Source organism: Spea bombifrons, chromosome 6, assembly GCF_027358695.1.
Source record: "Spea bombifrons isolate aSpeBom1 chromosome 6, aSpeBom1.2.pri, whole genome shotgun sequence".
In the NCBI taxonomy this organism is placed as follows: Eukaryota; Metazoa; Chordata; class Amphibia; order Anura; family Pelobatidae; genus Spea; species Spea bombifrons.
This window is the reverse complement of record NC_071092.1, coordinates 25,838,760-25,860,783: the sequence shown is the minus strand read 5'-3', so window position 1 is coordinate 25,860,783 and position 22,024 is coordinate 25,838,760. Positions and strand designations below refer to the sequence as shown.

Below are 22,024 nucleotides of genomic sequence, written 5' to 3'. Positions count from 1 at the left end.
TAATCTTGAGCTTGCTGTAAGCATCATTATCTGCTATACCTTCATGGGTCTGGAATTGTCTTACATTACAATGAAACGGTAAACTCCATTGAGAAGGCTTCTGTCTCCCTGTTGGTAATGTGTCCGCTATCATACAATACGGCAAAGTCTGTATCGGCTTTATGACAAAGTGGTAATGTTGCTTTCTGTTTGTGCAGGAAAAGTATCCATCCGCTGTTGGACTTCCCCTTGGATCCTCTGGTGAATATGTGGCCCTAAGAAACCCAAAGCTTCCTGGGTAAGAGGTGTATGCTGTATATGTACCCCGTTCGGAATTTGTTGGCGTCAAGCTTCACTAGTTGCCAATAACACAGCACTGCATAGTTGACGTAGCACTTATTCCCCAAGCGGTAGGCAGTACCATAACCACCAAGTGTCATTAACGTTATTTTATTTCCCATTTAAAGATGTATTTTTAGGTCCAAAGTCATTTTTCAGTCTTGCTGGTTGAGTGGACATGACATATTCTAATCTTAGTTAGCGCTCCAAGGCAGAATTAGTCACTAGGACACTTTGACTGATTCCTTAAATAATATTTGAAGCTCATCAATCTTTGGGGCTTTGACACAGCGGCAGTGTGATCAGCAAAATAAACGGTCTAATTCATCTTTGTAAGGTTTCAATGCTTTAAAACTGGTTTACTGTTTTACGGTTTTTAGTCTGATGTCTTGTACCTCATCATGCATCTGGATGTAGATCAGTTGTTAGTCAACATCTGCCTGCAAAGCACAAAAATCACAACTGTTTTTCTCGGTGAAAAGGACAGGGCGGCAGAAGTGGACAAACTCTGGGACCCCATCACTTGGACCCAGGGTGACCACATTCATCCATTTTTCCAGGACACGTAATACAGGGCTCTACAAACCTTGGGTGCCAGGTTGCCATGCCGACAAGAAACCACTTCCTGGTGCCCAGTTTGTTGCAGGGTTGCCATCATGAATCCCCATGGGTCACGTGATGCGCAGCCCTTGCCTCACCACACCCCAGGAAAGCATAGGGTGGCAGATTAATGATGGCAGAAGATATACAGCGGCGTTGCTGGTCTCCATTATATGAGAGGGGAGGTAGTGTATGTGAGTGTGTGTATACTATAGTGGCAGGATCTGTGTGTATATGTATTTATATGTATAGTGCTAGAGTCAGTGTATGGATACTGTAGTGTCAGAATCTGTGTGTATATGTATAGTGCTAGAGTCAGTCTCTGTGTGTATACTGTGGTATCAGGGTGTGTTTGTGTATATGTATAGTGCTGGAGTCAGTGCGTGTATACCGTAGTATCAGGGTGTGTTTGTGTATATGTATAGTGCTAGTCAGTGCGTGTATACTGTAGTATCAGGGTGTGTTTGTGTATATGTATAGTGCTGGAGTCAGTGTATATACTGTAGTATCAGGGTGTGTTTGTGTATATGTATAGTGCTGGAGTCAGTGTGTGTATACTGTAGTATCAGGGTGTGTTTGTGTATATGTATAGTGCTGGAGTCAGTGTGTGTATACTGTAGTATCAGGGTGTGTTTGTGTATATGTATAGTGCCGGAGTCAGTGTGTGTATACTGTAGTATCAGGGTGTGTTTGTGTATATGTATAGTGCTGGAGTCAGTGTATATACTGTAGTATCAGGGTGTGTTTGTGTATACTGTAGTATCAGGGTGTGTTTGTGTATATGTATAGTGCTGGAGTCAGTGTATATACTGTAGTATCAGGGTGTGTTTGTGTATACTGTAGTATCAGGGTTAGTTTGTGTATATGTATAGTGCTGGAGTCAGTGTGTGTATACTGTAGTATCAGGGTGTGTTTGTGTATATGTATAGTGCTGGAGTCAGTGTGTGTATACTGTAGTATCAGGGTGTGTTTGTGTATATGTATAGTGCTGGAGTCAGTGTGTGTATACTGTAGTATCAGGGTGTGTTTGTGTATATGTATAGTGCTGGAGTCAGTGTATATACTGTAGTATCAGGGTGTGTTTGTGTATACTGTAGTATCAGGGTTAGTTTGTGTATATGTATAGTGCCGGAGTCAGTGTGTGTATACTGTAGTATCAGGGTGTGTTTGTGTATATGTATAGTACTGGAGTCAGTGTGTGTATACTGTAGTATCAGGGTGTGTTTGTGTATATGTATAGTGCTGGAGTCAGTGTGTGTATACTGTAGTATCGGGGTGTGTTTGTGTATATGTATAGTGCCGGAGTCAGTGTGTGTATACTGTAGTATCAGGGTGTGTTTGTGTATATGTATAGTGCCGGAGTCAGTGTGTGTATACTGTAGTATCAGGGTGTGTTTGTGTATATGTATAGTGCTAGTCAGTGCGTGTATACTGTAGTATCAGGGTGTGTTTGTGTATATGTATAGTGCTGGAGTCAGTGTATATACTGTAGTATCAGGGTGTGTTTGTGTATATGTATAGTGCTGGAGTCAGTGTATATACTGTAGTATCAGGGTGTGTTTGTGTATATGTATAGTGCTGGAGTCAGTGTGTGTATACTGTAGTATCGGGGTTTGTTTGTGTATATGTATAGTGCCGCAGTCAGTGTGTGTATACTGTAGTATCAGGGTGTGTTTGTGTATATGTATAGTGCTGGAGTCAGTGTGTGTATACTGTAGTATCAGGGTGTGTTTGTGTATATGTATGGTGCTAGAGTCGGTGTGTGTGTATATGTATAGTGTCAGTACGTCTACTGTATTATAGTGTGACAGTAAATAATGAGTAAATGACATTCTGTTAATTTATACATCCTTCACGTGGCAAGCCAGCACCAGGGTGGAACATAGTGTTACCAGAGCCTCTGGGGAGTATTTCTTCTGTGCCTCCCCTTTAACTAAAACACACGGTAATACTAACATGCAAACACCCACACACTGTAATGCTATACACTTACATACCTTACATTACTAACCCTAGACTCACACTGACATTCTGACACACGTACACTAAAACTATACACTAACATACACATACGCTGACACCAAATGTCTCTGCGGGGGGGTGTCCGGGCCACGAGAGCCGAAGTGTGTGGGCAGGGCATGTGATACATGGATGCTGTAGGACGGGAAGGGAAACTGGGCAATAAACAGCACATACTTATACTTCTCTTTTTTTATTTTTTTTTATGCAGAGCTACTATTTTTTTATTTTAGCAGCCCTCTTTTTGTTTCCCCCTTTAGCTTTCTGAGATTCAATTCCCTTATAGAAGTCTGCCCCTGTCTGTTGTGTTTCAAAAAGGAGCCTATTAGTTGTAGTCCATTTTATGTAGTGTGCTGTAAGAATTACAGATGTCCTTACTCTGCCAACTGAGATTGCAACATCCTTGCCACCAGCATTTTATATGCCTGTACGAACATTAATTGCCCCTTTAGTACTAGAATGTCTTTGTCCGCAAACCATGAAACACAGGGCCTTGAATGCGGCTTCGTTATTAACATAAACGTCTGGTTTCTTTTTACAGGTGTGAGCTGCTGCTGGTTTGGAAAATTGAAATTGATGAAGAAGGAGCTGTGTTACCAGTCTTGGATTTGTTGCCCAAAATGCCAGATCAAGGTAGCTGTCCGTAAGAGTTTGTATTCTGAAACGCATCATCATAAGCACAGGGTTTTTGTTCATCATATGAAGTTCTACCTACACTCGTGGTGTGCTTTAACATCTCGAATCCCCATGGGGACCTGCATAAATATTATTAGAATAGGAATTTCTTATTCTCTGCCTCTGTATTCACAAGCCCTGTTACTTACACGGTTCGTTGTCTTCAAAGTATCAACACTGATTTTGCCTTCTTTTGCCAGGAAATATCCAGTGAACCATTTGATGTGATTTTCTCAGCTCCCTGTGTTTTGCCGGTCTGTCATTATCCCCGCACCTGCTTTATCCATTCTAAATACATTTCCGTCATTACAGTGCCTCCCTTCCATACAGAAATATTTCTTAACAACAAGTTCAGTTGTGTTTGAGTGTCTCTCTCTCTCTCTCTCTCCTAACCCTGACATCTCTTCCGCAGCTTTAGCCCTGGATAAAATGAAGGTCATAGAGGAAGCTGCCACGGGTTTTAGAAACCTACTACAGGCCTTTGGAATTGAAAGCTCAATTGAAAACATCATTCGAGTCTTCTGCTTGCCTGAAACAGAAATGTCAACGTAAACTTTTTGGCCTGGTTTAACTGTGTTACTTGTAATGATTTATATCATAGATGTTTTCATAATTTTCCCACTCATAAATGTCCTAATGACATACGTACATTATGTATGACACATTCTGTGTCACAATAAATTATACATAGATACACTTTAAACATAACCTGACGTTAGTTTAGACATGTTTACAGCATAAACCTTTTGTTGGTTACTCATTTGCAGTTTTTTCCCAAAATGTCATTTTAAAACCTATGCAGAAAAAAGTGTCTGGGAGGGCAAACAAAGCAATAGAAATATGCAGTATCCATTATGTCCAGAACTGCACTCCACTGTCAATATTATATGTATATAAAAGTTGGACAACAGCAAATTACATGCACAAATATTTCTTATTTCTATCTTGTTTCCATTTTGTCAAATGTGTGTGTGTGTGTGTGTATTATAAAAGTTATATATATTTATATTATATATATATATAATTTTATAATACACACACACACACACACATTTGACAAAATGGAAACACAAGATAGAAATAAGAAATATTTGTGCATGTAATTTGCTGTTGTCCAACTTTTAAATGGGAGGGTACATTTCATGAAGAGCCAGCGGATGGGGTGGATGTCATTGCATTATCAAAGCAGATTACATGATTTATGTAATGAAGCTAAAGTACTGCCAAAGGCTATAAACTGCCAGAGGAATGATGGGGAGTGTTTCCTAAATAAAACGTACTTCGCAGCAGATCAGGTATGGTGAATATTGACTCGTCTGAGACGAGTTAAAGTAGCCACGTTAATGAGACGAGACCAACCTTTGCTATTTGTTCAGCATTTCTCTAGCAGCAAAAATGGTAAAACAGCTTTGAAGAACACTGCGAACAATCACTAGCATAATAAACCCTCACACTTTTGTATCCTAGGGCTAGTACTTTAATGTGCCTTATCATATACCTCATATAAAGGAAAATAAATTAGTAAGCTTTAGGACCATCTGGCCTCTCAGCAGTCCATTTTTCATACAACTTTTGGCCAATCAGTGGCTGGAAAGCACTTCTTGTTTTACTTGTATACCATTAACCTACAGTTTTACTGCAATCATTGCAATTGCTTGGAAATAAAGGATTCAAAAAGTAATACTACTATTTGCCACTGAAAGAGAGCGACGCAGAAGGTGGCTTACGTGTAAGCATTTTCTAGCCCTAAATGCTACTCCATCGTCACTGCTTTCATAAAAGTAGCCTGAAGCTATGAGCTTTCACCAAAGATGAGTTAAAAAAACATGCAGACGCAGAGAACAGAAAATGTAAATCACTGCTCCCAATGGTACGCGTTTCTACTATTTTCTACCATGTCATTGTGCGCACAATCCGTTAAAGCAGCTATGCTGCCATCTAGTGGGTGATAGCTGTAACAGATATAAAAGGCTGTTTTTCTACCTGTTTGAGTGTGAGCAAAAACTCATGCTTAATATCGAGGCATTGTAGCAACACAGTTTGAGTGAAAAAATTGTCATTGGTCGTAAGTGGGTTAAACAAATTGGATACCTCTGCATAAGAGGTATCAAAGCTAACTTTAACAATCTCCTCTTAGTTGCCCCTTCTGCCTTATCTGCATCATCCACAAAGCAGGAGGCATCAGTGGAATTATGCTTGTAAATCTACTGAAGTGTCCATTTTCAGGACATGCCACATCTCACCCAATCTCTTCTCAGATAAAAACGGTCTCCTTGTGTGTTTCTTTGGCACCTTCCATTGGTGTAAAATCTGCACCCTGAATGCTTCCTAACATGTCCTTGGAAGGCTTACCTTCTGTGTTGTCTTACAAATCTAGCGTAGTGCAAACAGCAGAGAGTTTTCCTGTATCTTGCATTAGGAAGAAGGTCTCTCTCTTTTTTTTTTCCCTCCTTATAAAGAGGTGGCTTTAAAATAAGTCACTTCAGTGTCCTAGGTGAAAGAATTTGCTATTTTTCTTAAGTAGGTAGTTGGTGGATGGGCTGGAGCCATTTGGTTCAAAACTTGGCTCTTAAAAGGTTCATAAGTGGCCTGGAGTTCAGCCCGGAACCAGTTCATAAAAACAGAAGCTACATTTCACAAGAGCGAGGCACCTTACTCCCTTAGTCCCGGAGAGTCTATTTTCAATGTAAGCAGGCTGAACATTTGGTGTCTGATAAACATTTTTAGACAAATCTTCCATCAGAACCTCCCCCTGACGAAGCCGGAGTGTTGAGATGGGGTTCTGTTTTTCAGCCATTCTGGTGCCGATACAAAGGAACACTTTCCTAGTGAAAAAAAATAGCAATTATATATCAATATTGTACCGACCCTTCCTTGCAGTGTAGATACGTGGCAGTAGCCTTTTTCCGGATATTATATAGACCATAGGGGTACTTTTTTTGTTTTTAGACCTTACGTGGAATTTTTTCCAATATTTCCTTTTAAGAAATACTAATAAAAGTATTTTTTAATATATTCCTTTCATCCGTTTACAAGCTTTGAACCTTGCATTGAGTTCTAATTTCTCCTTTATAAAAGGATTTCAATTGTGTATTTTTTCACAATAATTACCTGGGCCAGGCAGAGCAGAAGACGACAAGGGAGATACGGGAACACGAGAGCTAGACACTCAGAAAATGTTCATAGAACAGAGAGATTACGTTGAAATTGTTTATTGAATATAAATTTTGTAGGTTTTCCAATTTATAAACCATATATAACTCATGCTTTATGTACAGTATATGCATGGCACATGTTCTGTGTCTCAATAAATTATACATAAATACAAGTATTAAATACGAATAGTACAGAATGTGATCCGACGTTGGCTTAAGCATTTATTAACAGCGTAAAACTTTTCTTGGTAATTCAGTTGCAGTCTTTTGCGAGATAAAAGTTTAAAACTTACACAGAAAAGAAAATATTGGCGGAACAAACAAAAGCTTCAGAAGTGAAAATGTGAATATCGCTCCCAGCCGGGCAAATCATAGAAAGAAGACAGGAGGCACATTACATCCAGAACCTGCACTGTCAATATATAAGCAACACTCGGCATGCGCAGAACAAGGGGAAGAGATGGAAATTAACACTTTCAGTAAACAGCACAATCACGTGTTGAAATTCTTTGTGTGTTTGCGTTTAGCAGACACGGTGCCGGTATAACCCCGGCAGGGAAACAATACGGTCTGATGCTGCATGTCCCTCCCAGCCCTGGGTGACGGGATCGTCCGGTACCATATCTGCTCTCGCTAGTTATATGCTCATATACAGTATTTGGCCAAAACATCCGCAAACCCAAGAATTATCATATAGCGCCCCCTTGTTTTTTGGGGCCAGAACCACTTGTTGATTTTGTGGGGTTTACATCTACTGAAAACCTTACCTGATAGCACCGATGTAAACAATAGCAGCAATATGTCTGAGAAACCAAAAGGGGATCATCGTTCTGATTCACGAAACCAGCCGACAGGGTTTGGTTTCTTCACAATCTCAGGCAAGAATACCAATAAAAAGTACATTTTGAGTGTACAAGATAATATATCTTCCATGATAGGGTCCTTTTTAAGAGACATATGTGTGGACAGTCATTAAAATACTTGCCGTTACCACAAGGTCCACCAAAACATTCTGAATCTTGGCTGTGCGGGTGACACGTGGGTGTTAAAAAGTCAGAATAATAAACCGCTTTCATCAGAAAAAAGGAATATTCCTGGATATGGCTGGACTGGGAGCTCAACTACATGTTACATTTTGTTGTCTAAAGTACAGAAATCTGTACTGACTTAAAAATAACATTCTGATACGAACAGGCAGGATAGTAACCGGTTTAAAACACTTAAAAGCCACGGGACGGATGAAAACACACACTGCCTCGGACGTTAGTTCTACGGGAGGCAGCCACGGTGATCTTCAATAACACAGCTTCTTAAACAAACCGTGTGGAACATTTAAGTTTCCGCTTTAGGATAGATTTATAGAACGTAGTTGCTGCCCCTATAGAAACACGAGTAATATACGGCACCTCATTCACTCTCCTGAAACGTTCTAACGAGAGGACATGTTTCATTTAGAGCCAATGGATGGCATTGAATTCTCCAAAGCACATTATGAATGCCACAAGTGGAGCAACCATGGTTCAAGTGATGATGCTAGAACAGGCCACAAACCTCTAGATGATGGGAAAAAAGTTTCCTAAATAAAAACATTTAGAATAACGAAGCTCCAGGTATTTGAGACAAGTAGCAAAAGTAATGTACGGAGACAAAACTTTGCTATCGTTTTGCACAAAAGGTTTAGCGTGTAGAGATAGTAAAATGACAACCATGCCCAACAAATGCGCCGGTAATAGTCACCCATCTGTGGCCACGTACTGAAAATACAACACAAGTTATGTATAAAGAGCAACAAATGCTGAAGGCACTATAGCAACCAACAGACTCGTCCCATTCATTGCACCGAGTACGCCCTTTATACAAATCCCCAACATAGCGGTCCTTCACTTACTGATGAGCAAACATTTAAAAAAACGTAATAAAAAGAAAGATTTGACTCTATGCCACCTGAACGTTGGCCGCATTAATACTTCCCCACCGGTCATTTCTCTGATGGGCTGATCGGATCAAAGGATAAGAGGCAGGCTCGTGGCTCCGGCACAGAAATCAGTTTCCCCTCTTAAGGGATTCTGTAGTAAAAATGATTCTTTGGCACGGTTTATATCACCTCAGCGCCCAAAGGAGATATCCTACTGACTGGACCAGTCAAATCGGTCACCGTAATGAAAATACTTTTTAACCCTTGCAGCAGAATCAGCCGTTTGTTTCTTTTGTTACAAAGTGTAAGATAAACTGCTGCTTCAAAGTGAATACAAAATAATACGTTGTACATCTCCACTACAACCAATTGGCACAAAACAACGCAGGTCAGACATCATGGGAAAGCACAGATGGAGCGGTAATCCGGGACAGATGCATGAATATCGGTACTGAATTTGCCCCAATGCGTTCTTTGAGTGGGGTATAAACTAGGGACTGGTGACTGATACAACATTAAAGTCTACCGGCTGGCATTCTCTAAACAATGGATTACAATAGAAAAAAAAACTTTCACAGCCCACAGAATCCCATTTTAGATTTGAGATGAATCCATTAGCAAACCCAAAGGGAACAAAAACACGACATAAACAAATAGCGATATTCTAATGTAAAACTGCAACTGTAGATCCCACCAAAAGCACCCAACAGCACGTGGCACGAAATGACCTTCAGCACCCTCCATCCCGTGTGCCATGCTGCCTTCAGACAGCTTTAATAAATGTATCATCATTCTGGTGCATTTTCTACGTAGTCTGGAAGTTTTCTCTGACGTGACAGCTTGATAAAAGCTTTTATTATGGAATTTTATGGTTAAGCCAGGCAGAAGTCCTTTACCACTTTATAAAATATCCCATCGGTGGTTTCCGGTAATAAAAGACCCGTATAATACAAACATGGATGTATATCGTCCAAACAGTGTATCTGTACAGAGAGGACTAAACACTTCTTCCCATTTTCTGCTGGTATTAATATTTCCAGTGGTTTTGTTTTCACATCTTGAACAAACAATTCCAAACACTTGCAACCAACATAGCCTGAATCTAGACTTACATCAAATGTAAAATGATAGAGAAACTGAAGACTTCTACAAGGTATAAAGGTGCCATTACCTACAAACACATTTCCTTAGCAGCCATAATGGTAAAACGGCTTGAAATCCACCGCAATCATTCAAAATACACAATAGCAAAAAACTTACCCCAAACCACTCAAATCGTTTGCATAAGGCTCAGGAGAGGTATATCTGCCCCTCATCAGGCACTCAAACATAGCAAAACGGAAAGGAGATTTCCCCGATATCCAATCCCTAATTGGGAAAAATGGCGTCTGCATCGTCAGATTAACAATCATGGATTCTTAACTTTACTCAACACGTTTTTTGTGAGAGCAGCGGACGGCACGCGGCCGGTCATATAACAGAATCCCGCATCGGAGTCCCCCGACCACAACGTTCACAGCTTGAGTGAAGAAACATTCCGATGGAAGGGTTAGACTTTGTGAAGCAGTAGCGTGCAGTCCTCGTTTTCCGTGAACATGTGTGATGTGGCTGGGTCTCCTCGGCTGAGGTAGTGGCCGACAATTTTACAGTCCCGGTTGTACTGGTATGGAATATTCTCATAAGGTTTGAGGTCCAGATCCAGGATAGAAACTGAATACTTAAAACTTGACCTTGAACTCTTGATAGCAGATCTCTGGTCAAAGCTGGGGAAAAAAACCAATGGAAACCATGGGGTTTTCAAAAAGAAAGGACTAGCAGGCAACAAAGAATGTAACATTTCACTCTTCCAAGGAGAATTAGCAGGCGGGAGTAATCCCTTCTTACCATTCCTCCTGGGTTGTGGGCGAGAGAGCGATCATGATGGAGCAGTCCTTTGCCGTCATTGCCACTCTGTATTGTTGAATCTGCATTGGGAACAGGAGACGCGTCCATGAGAGACACTTTTGTAGCACTAGATCAGGTGGGAATATAATCAGACTTCTTTTGCTCTCTAACGTATTATTCACAGGGAATAGGATCAGTACTTACCGGGGGCCCAAGTCTGTTATAGGATTCATTATATTAAATGAAACCAGCTAGCAAACGGCATTAATCCATCCTCATAAATAAGAAAAAAATTCTAAAAAGGGTAACCCCTACAGTAGATTACAGCCTAACAGACATCTTCCCGGAAAGGACCTCTCTGTATGGAAACGGCTATAAGTGACACATACATACATACATACATACATACACACTAATACAAGGTGACAATATTTGGGGGGGGGGATTCCTCAATATATTAGACACCTAATTAAGCTCAGAAAAAATATCCCTCAAAAGCATTAAACTGGAAAATACCAAAACCCTCAGCCAACAAAAATAAAGGGCTAAACATGGAATTGATTGCATGTAACAGTTGGTCGGTAACATGTAGGAGGCGTGGTCTTACTGAGGCCCATCGCATGTGGGACCTGCTGCTAGAAATACACACAGATCGGTGCCTCTTAGTTAACCCCTTAATGACAAGACTTTCTTATTTGTAGTACACTTTGGGATAAATGCTATTGTAACATTTTTCCGTTGTTTAGCTGTAAAGTTTCTTCTTTCTCATTTAGTGTACCCACATTATATATTGGGGTTCTTTTTCAGGACATTTAGACACCTTTTTTATCATATCTAATTTACTATAAACAAAATTATAAAATATGGTTATTGTCAAACTTTATGGTAGTACATTTTTTTTTTTTTAACACGCGTATCTCAGGTGTGAATTTACAGCTTCTGGTATATGTCCGTGTCAAACAGCCCAATATGTGTTCAGCAACATCTCCTGAGCACAGTCCTGAGCGCACTAATACCCCACATGCATGGGTTTATTGGGTTGTTTGGGGACTGAAAGGCCACATTTGAGATAAATTGAAAATTCTGCCCACGTATGCTATTTAGGATATCTTTGAACGCGGCCAATTCAATTTACCGCATCAAACCATATATTTTTGAAAATATACACCCCTGGGAACTTCAAATGCTGCTATTACATACCCTTTTTATTAACCCAAAAGAGTGAAACGGTTACCTTTGTCACGGCATACTCCACACTTCCATCATCTTCAAGAGAAAGATCTTTTAACTTTTCAAAAAACGTTTCATCATAAGGTCCATCAAGAAGTAGCGTGCTTCTGCAAGACGGGCATAAGATTTTAATTAAGTAGCAAATATTTTAATTAAAGGCGATATAAACTAGTGTGTTAAAAGGAGAGCAGGGAGAAAAAGGCGTGCAAAATAACCGCATTTAGTCATTGAAACTGTAGCTTGCTGTCACTAGGTACATTTTGTGACTGATTCAGCCTGTTATAATCTGGTGGGATTATGCGTTTTCCATCTAAAAAAGATGCAAAAATAAATCAGGCACTAGGATTTATGAATGGGGCTACTGAAAATAGAAAAGGGCTTTGGAGCAATCACTGAAGAAACATCAATCTAGTTTGGAAGCTGGCGAGACCTTTAACAGAACATTTGAGATCTTGGAAGACAGCCAGAGTGTGAAGGAATTTATGGATCTAGAAAACCCTTAAAGGGTTGAAAATGATGTATATGACTTGTTACTGTTCATAATACTAGACATGAACCTTATTTAAATATTGTCAAAATGCTTTTTGATATCGGGAAAAACATGGATTCTTCCATTTAAAGCAACCAGAAGAGGAGGAAGGTACTGACAGCTGTTGGAAGTCAAGCAGATCCCAATCTCCTGCAGGACTTCCAAAGCTCCACAAAACACTTCACATCAAATTAAAACAAAGGGAAAGGCACGCACCCAATGTCAAGAAATTATCTAAAAGTTCTTGCAGGATGGATATTACTAATGCAGGAAAATTCACATGTACTAAAACACCTTCAATAACATAACTCTAAACAAAAGTCCGGAAACATTAACCATGTCAAACCGTACGCCTGCATGCAAGCAATGCTCACCTTTCTTCAGGGCATTCCTCTAAATATTTCTCCACTCTCTTGTATAAGGGGTACAGTCCTTCGATATCCAGCATGTCCAGCATCTGAGCTTGTAACATTTTATACAAAATACATCCTTTTGGTAAACCCGAGTTTTCAGGTTTCTGTTTACCTGCAAGCAAGAGGCCTCATCAATATTCTGTAACTGCTTTCTACTCTGGCAAGCAAAATTTAATATAAAATAAAAAAAAATATTCAATAAATAACCAAAATCCAATGCTCTTTAATATAAGAGTAAGAAAATGATTATTAGTACCACAAAAAGGGATAAGGAAATTAGTTTTAAAGTGATGTGGGATCTGACGGGCAGAATGGGGGTTCTGAAAAACACTTTCCTGAGTTACCGGTTCTATAGTGATATATTGGGCAGTCTTGCTGCACATCCGCACTTTAGTACTCACTGTTTCTTAGGTGTTCTGTAGAGAAGTGACCTGCCTCACAGTAATTCCTCCCCTGTGACACAGGAATAGATTTAAAGTTTCCTGCTCTGCCAGCATCCACGCTTGTGCTGAGCATCGCCGTCGTCAGGACATGGATAAGCTCCTTCAGGACGTTCATCGTACAATGAGAGCCGCTGACTAATCCATTGGAAGGGAAGAAAAATGGCTTCAGGTGGTGAGCGAGCGCATTCAGGTCTGACACGTGATCTTGGTCATCCCGACAGCCATAAATCAACTCTCCGTTCTGATGAGGAAAGATGGCAAAGTTAATACTTGCCGTTAACAGAACAGTGCCTTCTTGTGACAACGAATTAAGGTTACATCTTATTTGGCTTGGAAATAAAAACCACTTACCTTAAATACTTTAAGGTTGTTTTGTGACTCCTGTAATAAACTCATAAATGCAAAGTGCATTCTCTGCTTGTTTCTAGGGAAAGAAAACAGCATGTCTTAAAAATTTACATTTTCAATGAAATGTCCTATGAAATTGATTTTTCCCCCCAAACATGATATCTTCCCCATTGCCCAGTTGTGCCCTGTCAGAGGTCCGTCCGCATTTATATGAATAAGGAAGACTGATATGGCCTCGTCAGTCCATCAGAAGGTGGAGCGTTTAGGCAAAGGCCAACACAGAAAAATAGACAAAATTTTAGATTTTCCTTCTTTAATGCCACATGTGAGGCTAGTAAATAATTGTCCTTTCTCAGCTGAGATAGTCTTGCACTTTGTTAGAAATACGTCTCCAATCAGTAATCACAAAGATGAAAAAGGTGACTCCAGAGATGGACCCCCTTGCTCACAGTGCCTAGAACAGGGGTGTCCAACCTGCGGCCCTCCAGCTGCTGCAGGACTACATCTCCCATAATGCTAAGGGCCTGGCAGAGGAGTATGGGAGATGTAGTCCTGCTGCAGCTGGAGGGCTGCAAGTCCTAACGCAGAGGACATTTCCTGGCATTTCGGTTCGACCATGTCCCTCTGGGCAAGCTAGGAAAGGGTTGTCTGTTCTTACGTTGGCTCACATCTTGAATCAATCTAAATCAAAATCTCCCCAAGGTCTACATCGCAAGAGTTAATTTATACCACACAAAATTAGGCATAATCATAATACCAACCCAGAGAATAGATCCAGTGGACAATATTTACTGATCCGCTTCCACTTTCCTTTGGCAACCTAAAGAGTATATAGTTATGAAAATCAGGTATCAATCATGTAGAAAGAATTGAATTTTGCTACACAAGACAAAAAGAATTGAGCATGCGCATTCAATCAAAAGGCTATACAAATGCAATATTGCTTGACATCAACGAATTCCACACAACCGTAATGATAAAAGGATAAAGGATTAAAAAAAAATCTAAATTATCTACCTAATGTATGATGCAGTATGATGCGTACTTCCCATTAACGGCTACTGGCCCTCCCAACCAAACATAAAATAACACTAAGGCTGCGAAAAAAGTTACTTTTTTCCCCAACAATACTAAAGTTTGTTTACATTATAGTTTTGCTTGTAATGTTAATGGTGGCAAAATCTCTTTATGCAAACCCTAGACTTGTAGAGGAATGAGTGTCTATTTTGGGTAATATTAGATTTTTATTTAAATGTTGAAGTGATTTCCATGTAACGCCAGAATCGTGGCACTTAATGGCAGCGACATAATGAAAGCCTCCAGTATTTTGCATCAGTAGTGAAATCTCTGTGCTAAGGGACATCGCTATCCAAATAGTGGTTTAGGTATTACGTTCCTGCAGTGTCAGCAATCAAAAGGATGCCTTAACACGACAGCCGCTTTCTGACGTCAACAAACAGCTGAACGGGCACTTTTTGTCCTTCGCCCGTCAGCCTTTTAGTAAGAGACTGACAATGGCAGGGCCCCGTCGGTTTATTACCGTAACTGTAGTGGCCGGAGGCATGCTTCGGAGTCATTTCTACCCCTTTGCCTGCGCACAGCTTTCATAGCGGGGGGTAAACCAAAAAGTGCAAAACCACCACAGCGAGCAAATAATCCACCCAGCATTTATCAAGACTATCTAGAAAGAAGCTCTTGTTTAATATGAAATGAAATCATTCAGATTTCCCTTTCAAATATATTGTAATGTAATTCAATAAATAAAAGCAGGCGTAACATGCTATGCAAACATAGACCTCCTTCCTCCGTAAAATGGAAACGAATCCGTCCGCACAGGACATCTCCGCCGGCACATAAATAAAGGAACGTTCCCGGGACAAGGAGACTCACAGCAATGACGCAGCTTACCTTGAGGTGCTGGTACATGCAGAAGCGGCAGACTTTTTTCTTGATATCCTTGGTTATATGGGGGGAGGTCGGGATAAAACCACATTTAGGCTGATGATGAAGAAAGATGATAATTACACATCAGGCAGAGGAAAGGCAACAGGGTATTAACATTTAGCTGAGACGTACAGTGTAAACATAGCAATGAAAACCAAAGCGAGACGGTAAAAAAATAAAAACATATATGCAGCGCCATCTCACCTTAATCTCCACACAAAAAATGGGTCTGTGTTCTATAAACGGAAAGGTCTGCAGACGCGTGAGGTTCGGGAGGCACATGGCATAACCGCTCACATCCATCTCCTTTTCACACCGAGACTCTGCAATACAAAAGAAAAAAAGGGACTTTTCAGGATGCAAGCATAGATCAACAGGGCCAAAACAGCAAAGAAACCTGGATATACATATAATAAAACTCAAACACGGTAAAGAAACCTATATTTACGCAATAAGCGCATACACAACACATGCAGTATTTGAAAGAAATAGGGCAGCAAATGACATCTAATAGCTGCACCGGCCAGTAACCTCGCCCCGGCCAGACTCTGACATTGCAGGCAGCACCAGATCACGGGTTTACGGCACCCCGCGTGGTTACAGCACGGATTCAGATCCCGTTACAGGTGGTTCAGGACAATAACGATGAGTTACAGTTTCCAGCCCAATCACTAATCTTTTCTCTGCAGGCCTGCGCCACCTTCCTGATAAGAAGCTGGGACCGTGCTGTGGTCTACTGACCGGAACGATGCATTTCCAGGCAATGACAGAGCGAGTTTTTGAAACAAAGTAAATCCATTGTCTACAAACTGGCAATTTTTCTAACTGTACTGTCAAGACGCTTTACACCAAACAACCCATTTATATACATCATCATACACACACACAGGCTTTTTGCAGTTGCATTTAGCTTAGACACACAAGCGAATCCTGAGCTGGGGCGAATCTCCTAAGTGACATCTCTAAGTGAGGAGTTACAAGCAAAGAAGGAGAGTATATTCATTACTATTGCAAGGGGAGCACTGTGTTTGTTTGTGGAGTGTTCAGTGTAAAGTTTTGTTGAAAAAAGAAAAACAAAAAAAAGGGGTTAAGGGCTATTTCAGGTGTGTTGCTAATTAAGTAACCTTCTCTGTGAGTTCTGCTTGGCTTTTTGCAGTTGCATTTAGCTTGGACACACAAGCGAATCCTGAGCTGGGGCGAATCTCCTAAGTGACATCTCTAAGTGAGGAGTTACAAGCAAAGAAGGAGTTAAAAAGCAAAAAGGAGGGGAAAGTATACATCCTTGTTATTCCATATATATTTATATATATTTTGCACCTTACTGTCTGTTTTTGCTAGTTATTTGAGCTATCCCCATTGCCAAGATGTCCTCCATGTTTGACAATGCGGTCAGGTGTACATCTTGCTCAATGTATGCAATCCTTGATCAGCGCTTCGAGGGTGCATATTGCTGTGCGAGATGTGTGCAGGTTGCTCATTTGGAAGCACAAATCCTGAGTCTAGAGGAGCAACTGGCAACACTGAGATCTATTGACAACTTGGAGAGGAGTCTGCTGCTCACTGAGCAAGCTCTCTCGCGGGTAGAGGTGGGGGAGGATAGCGGGATGGAGGTACAGCACAGTCAGGCAGCTAGCTGGGTTTCAGTTAGAAGGCGGGGTAGGGGGAAAAGCGCCAGGGAGGCTAGTCCTGATCTAGCACACCCCAACAAGTTTGCCCGGTTGGCAGATGAGGGGGATGTTAGTTCAGAGTTAGCAATACTGCAGCAAGTCACTGCCTCTGACCTCCAGAGCGGTGTCTGCTCCAGTAAGGAGGGAAGGACGAGCACAGGGCAGGCCAGACAGGTGCTGGTAGTAGGGGACTCTATTATTAGGGGGACAGACAGGGCAATCTGTCACAAAGACCGGGATCGCCGAACAGTGTGTTGTCTGCCTGGCGCTCGAGTTCGGCACATCGCGGATCGGGTTGACAGATTACTGGGAGGGGCTGGAGAAGACCCAGCTGTCATGGTGCACATTGGCACCAATGACAAAGTAAGAGGTAGGCGGAGTGTCCTTAAAAATGATTTCAGGGACTTAGGTAGCAAGCTCAAGGCAAGGACCTCCAAGGTAGTATTTTCTGAAATATTACCTGTACCACGTGCCACACCAGAGAGGCAGCGGGAGATTAGGGAGCTAAACAAGTGGCTCAGAAGCTGGTGTAGGAAGGAGGGGTTTGGGTTCATGGAGAACTGGGCCGACTTCTCTGTCGGATACAGGCTCTACGGTAGGGACGGGCTGCACCTCAATGGGGAGGGTGCAGCTGTACTCGGGGAGAAGATGGCCAGAAGGGTGGAGGAGTATTTAAACTAGGGAAAGGGGGGGAGGGAAACTACAATATAGAAGGGGAAGATAGTATAGATAGAGAACTGGGGCATATAAATGTACCTGGGGGTGGAGCGGAGGGAGGGGTTAGAATAGTTAATAGGGATAGGCTTGATAGGAGAAAAAACCATACACCTCTAAATTGTATGCTTACTAATGCCAGAAGTCTGACCAATAAAACTGGCGAACTGGAGTTAATAATGTCTGCAGAAAGTTATGACATAGTGGGTATAACAGAGACATGGTTGGATGATAGCTATGACTGGGCGGTTAACATACAGGGTTATAGTCTATTCAGGAAGGATCGAAAAAAACGAAAAGGGGGAGGAGTTTGCCTTTATGTAAAGTCCAGCCTAAAGGCCACACTGCGGGAGAATATATGTGAGGGAAATGATGATGTGGAGTCATTATGGGTAGAAATATATGGAAAGAAAAATAATAAAATACTGATCGGGGTTTGCTATAAGCCACCAAATATAATTGAAGCAGCAGAAGATCAATTATTAAAGCAAATAAACAAGGCAGCAAATCACAATGAGGTGGTTATTATGGGGGACTTTAACTATCCCGACATAAACTGGGAAACCGAGACCTGGGAATCTCATAAAGGAAACCGCTTTCTGACTATAAGTAAAGATAATTATCTGTCCCAAATGGTACAGGACCCAACCAGAGGGGGCGCTCTACTGGACTTAATATTAACCAACAGACCTGACAGAGTAACTAATGTGCAGGTCAGAGGGCACCTAGGAAATAGTGATCACAATATAATACATTATAACTTGTCGTTCAATAAGGGAACTCTTAGAGGAGCCACAAGAACTATGAACTTTAGGAAGGCAAAGTTTGATCAACTAAGAGAAGCCCTTAACACTGTAAATTGGGAAAATGTCCTCAAAAACAAAAGCACAGATACTAAATGGGAGATTTTTCAAAATATCTTAAATTCTCACTGTGAAAAGTACATACCGTATGGGAATAAAAGAGTCAGGAACAAGAGAAAACCAATGTGGATAAATAAAAATGTAAAGGTGGCAATAAATGGCAAAAAAAAGGCATTTAAGCTACTAAAACAGGAAGGCAGTGAGGAAGCACTAAGAAGCTATCGGGAAAAAAATAAAATATGTAAAAATCAGATAAAAGCAGCAAAAGTGGCGACAGAAAGACTCATTGCCAAAGAGAGTAAAACAAACCCCAAAATGTTCTTTAACTATATAAATAGTAAAAAGGTTAAAAATGAAAGCGTCGGCCCCTTAAAAAGTAATGAGGGAGACGTTATAGACGGGGATCAGGAAAAAGCGAATCTATTAAATATATTCTTCTCTGCTGTATTCACAGAGGAAAATGAAATGCCAGGTAATATACAGCAGGATGAGATAAATGCCCCAGTACATGTCGCCTGTCTAACCCAGGAAGAAGTGCAGTGCCGCCTAAAAAAAAATCAAAATAGACAAATCACCAGGTCCAGATGGCATTCACCCCCGCGTTCTAAGGGAGTTAAGTAATGTAATAGACAGACCCCTATTTCTAATATTCAAGGACTCTATAGTGACCGGGTCTGTTCCCCAGGACTGGCGCATTGCAAATGTTGTGCCAATATTCAAAAAGGGGACAAAAAGTGACCCGGGGAATTATAGGCCTGTTAGTTTAACTTCTGTTGTATGTAAACTGTTTGAGGGTTTCCTAAGAGATGCTATTTTGGAGTATCTCAATGAAAATAAATGTATGACTCCATATCAGCATGGGTTTACAAGGGATCGGTCCTGTCAAACTAACCTGATCAGCTTTTATGAGGAGGTGAGCTCAAGACTGGATCGGGGAGAATCGCTGGATGTCGTATATCTTGATTTTTCCAAAGCATTTGATACAGTGCCACATAAAAGGCTGGTACATAAAATGAGAATGCTTGGGCTGGGGGAGAATGTGTGTATGTGGGTAAGTAAATGGCTCAGTGATAGGAAACAGAGGGTGGTTATTAATGGTACATACTCTGAGTGGGTGACTGTTACTAGTGGGGTACCACAGGGGTCAGTTTTGGGTCCTATTCTTTTTAATATATTTATTAATGACCTTGTAGAGGGATTGTATAGTAAAGTATCAATCTTTGCAGACGATACTAAGCTCTGTAGCGTGGTTAACACAATAGAGGACAGTGCATGATTACAAATGGATCTGCATAGGTTGGAGGCTTGGGCTGGGATGTGGCAGATGAGGTTCAACACGGATAAATGTAAGGTTATGCACACGGGGAAGAAAAATCCAGGCTGAGAATATGTATTAAATGGGAAAACACTGGGGAAGACTGACATGGAAAAGGACTTAGGAGTCTTGGTTAACAGTAAATTTACCTGTAGCGACCAGTGTCGGGCAGCTGCTGCTAAGGCAAATAAAATCATGGGGTGCATCAAAAGGGGCATGGATGCCCATGACAAGGAAATAATTCTACCATTGTACAAGTCACTAGTCAGACCACACATGGAATACTGTGTACAGTACTGGGCACCAGTGTACAAGAAAGATATAGTGGAACTGGAGAGGGTTCAAAGACGGGCAACCAGAGTAATAAGGGGAATGGAAGGACTGCAGTACCCAGAAAGATTATCAGAATTAGGGTTATTTAGTTTGGAGAAAAGACGGCTTAGGGGGGACTTAATAACTATGTATAAATATATAAGGGGGCAGTACAGAAATCACTCCCAGGACCTATTTATACCCAGGACTGTATCTATAACAAGGGGACATCCTCTACGGCTGGAGGAAAGAAGGTTTCTACACCAGCACAGACGGGGGTTCTTTACAGTAAGAGCGGTGAGACTATGGAACTCTCTGCCAGAGGAAGTGGTAATGGTAAACTCAATAAAAGAGTTTAAAAGGAGCCTGGACGTGTTTCTTGAAAGCAATAATATCACAAGTTATGGATAGTAGATTAATAGGGACAGAACGTTGATCCAGGGATTTATTCTGATTGCCATATTTGGAGTCGGGAAGGAATTTTCCCCCTGGTATGGGGCAATTGGCATCTGCTTCATAAGGGTTTTTTGCCTTCCTCTGGATCAACACGGTAGGGACACAATATGTATATAGGTTGAACTTGATGGACTTTGGTCTTTTTTCAACCTTATGAACTATGTTACTATGTTACTATGTTACAGTACCTAGGAAAGTGTGGAAAAAATGCTTTAAAATTTTAAAAATACATGTAAAAATACAGGCAGATAGTTATCCATCATGTAATACTACAGGGAGGCATCTGACTGCCCCCAAATTTATTCTGCAGCATGATGATAACGACACCAAACATACGGTCAAAGTCATTAAGGTTCTTTCTTTAAAGACAGAAAAATGTGTGCGCTTATACCTAGAATTGATTCTGTTCTGAAGGCAAAGGACGGTCGCACCAATTATTGATTTGATTTAGATTTTTCTTCTGTTCTCTCACTTTGGATATTGTTAAAAGCATTTTTTTTACCTGTGCCTAAAACTTTTGCACAGTTCTCTATGCCTACGCATATCACTCACGCAAACGATGTAGCAGAAGACTGAATAATAAACCCATAATACAAATCTCAAAAATAGAACTTCACGCCAAGCTGCACACTGTATCGATTTGATTACCTGGTCTTTCCGACTGGATCCTTAAACAGAGGAGTTTAATAAAATCCAGCTGCAGCTTCACAACTTCCTGTGAACATAAAACGACATTTAATATTTCAGCTAATTTGCAACAAATAATATTCATATTCACAATTACACCCCTCCCATAGCAATGCCATGTATATGAAAGGATATACAGTATTTGCTCGATTATAAGACAACCCTGATTATAAGACGACCCCCCAAAATCTGATTAACAACTTAGGCAAAAAAGAAAAAGCCTGAATATAAGACGACCCTAAAGGAAAAAAGTTTTACCAGTAAATGTTAATTCATGTAAACTATTTTTTTAATAAAAGCTATGATTGAGAAAAATATTTTTTTTGTTTTTATTTCCTTGTATTTTCCAACCTGTCCCCCAGTTACGCACATCTGGCCCCAGGCTTGCCACACCAATATGGCACTGTGGCCCATGATATGCCTTTTAACCCTCTATATGCCACTGTGCCCCATGGTATGCCTTTTGACCCCCTATGTGCAACTCTGCCTCCAGAAATGCCTTATACCCCTATATCCCATTCTGGCATTTAGGGGGTT

The 22,024-nt window shown here is 40.9% G+C and overlaps 2 protein-coding genes across 2 annotated transcripts in view; one reads left to right on the top strand and one right to left on the bottom strand.

Annotated features, from left to right (window-relative positions):
• Nucleotides 1–4,253, top strand: part of CENPP (centromere protein P) — a 110,244-nt gene extending 105,991 nt beyond the window's left edge. The window contains exons 7-9 of the mRNA XM_053469619.1: nucleotides 198–277; nucleotides 3,479–3,570; nucleotides 4,025–4,253. Of these exons, the coding sequence (XP_053325594.1) occupies nucleotides 198–277; nucleotides 3,479–3,570; nucleotides 4,025–4,164 (312 nt within the window). The 3' untranslated portion in view covers nucleotides 4,165–4,253. The remainder of the gene's footprint in view (nucleotides 1–197; nucleotides 278–3,478; nucleotides 3,571–4,024) is intronic.
• A 5,092-nt stretch (nucleotides 4,254–9,345) lies between these two features.
• IPPK (inositol-pentakisphosphate 2-kinase) overlaps nucleotides 9,346–22,024 on the bottom strand; it is a 29,000-nt gene continuing 16,321 nt past the window's right edge. The window contains exons 4-13 of the mRNA XM_053469616.1: nucleotides 21,449–21,515; nucleotides 15,678–15,796; nucleotides 15,438–15,527; nucleotides 14,291–14,349; nucleotides 13,533–13,605; nucleotides 13,140–13,422; nucleotides 12,700–12,850; nucleotides 11,801–11,903; nucleotides 10,567–10,646; nucleotides 9,346–10,445 (exon numbers count right to left, since the gene is read on the bottom strand). Coding sequence (XP_053325591.1) covers nucleotides 10,232–10,445; nucleotides 10,567–10,646; nucleotides 11,801–11,903; nucleotides 12,700–12,850; nucleotides 13,140–13,422; nucleotides 13,533–13,605; nucleotides 14,291–14,349; nucleotides 15,438–15,527; nucleotides 15,678–15,796; nucleotides 21,449–21,515 — 1,239 coding nt within the window. The 3' untranslated portion in view covers nucleotides 9,346–10,231. The remainder of the gene's footprint in view (nucleotides 10,446–10,566; nucleotides 10,647–11,800; nucleotides 11,904–12,699; nucleotides 12,851–13,139; nucleotides 13,423–13,532; nucleotides 13,606–14,290; nucleotides 14,350–15,437; nucleotides 15,528–15,677; nucleotides 15,797–21,448; nucleotides 21,516–22,024) is intronic.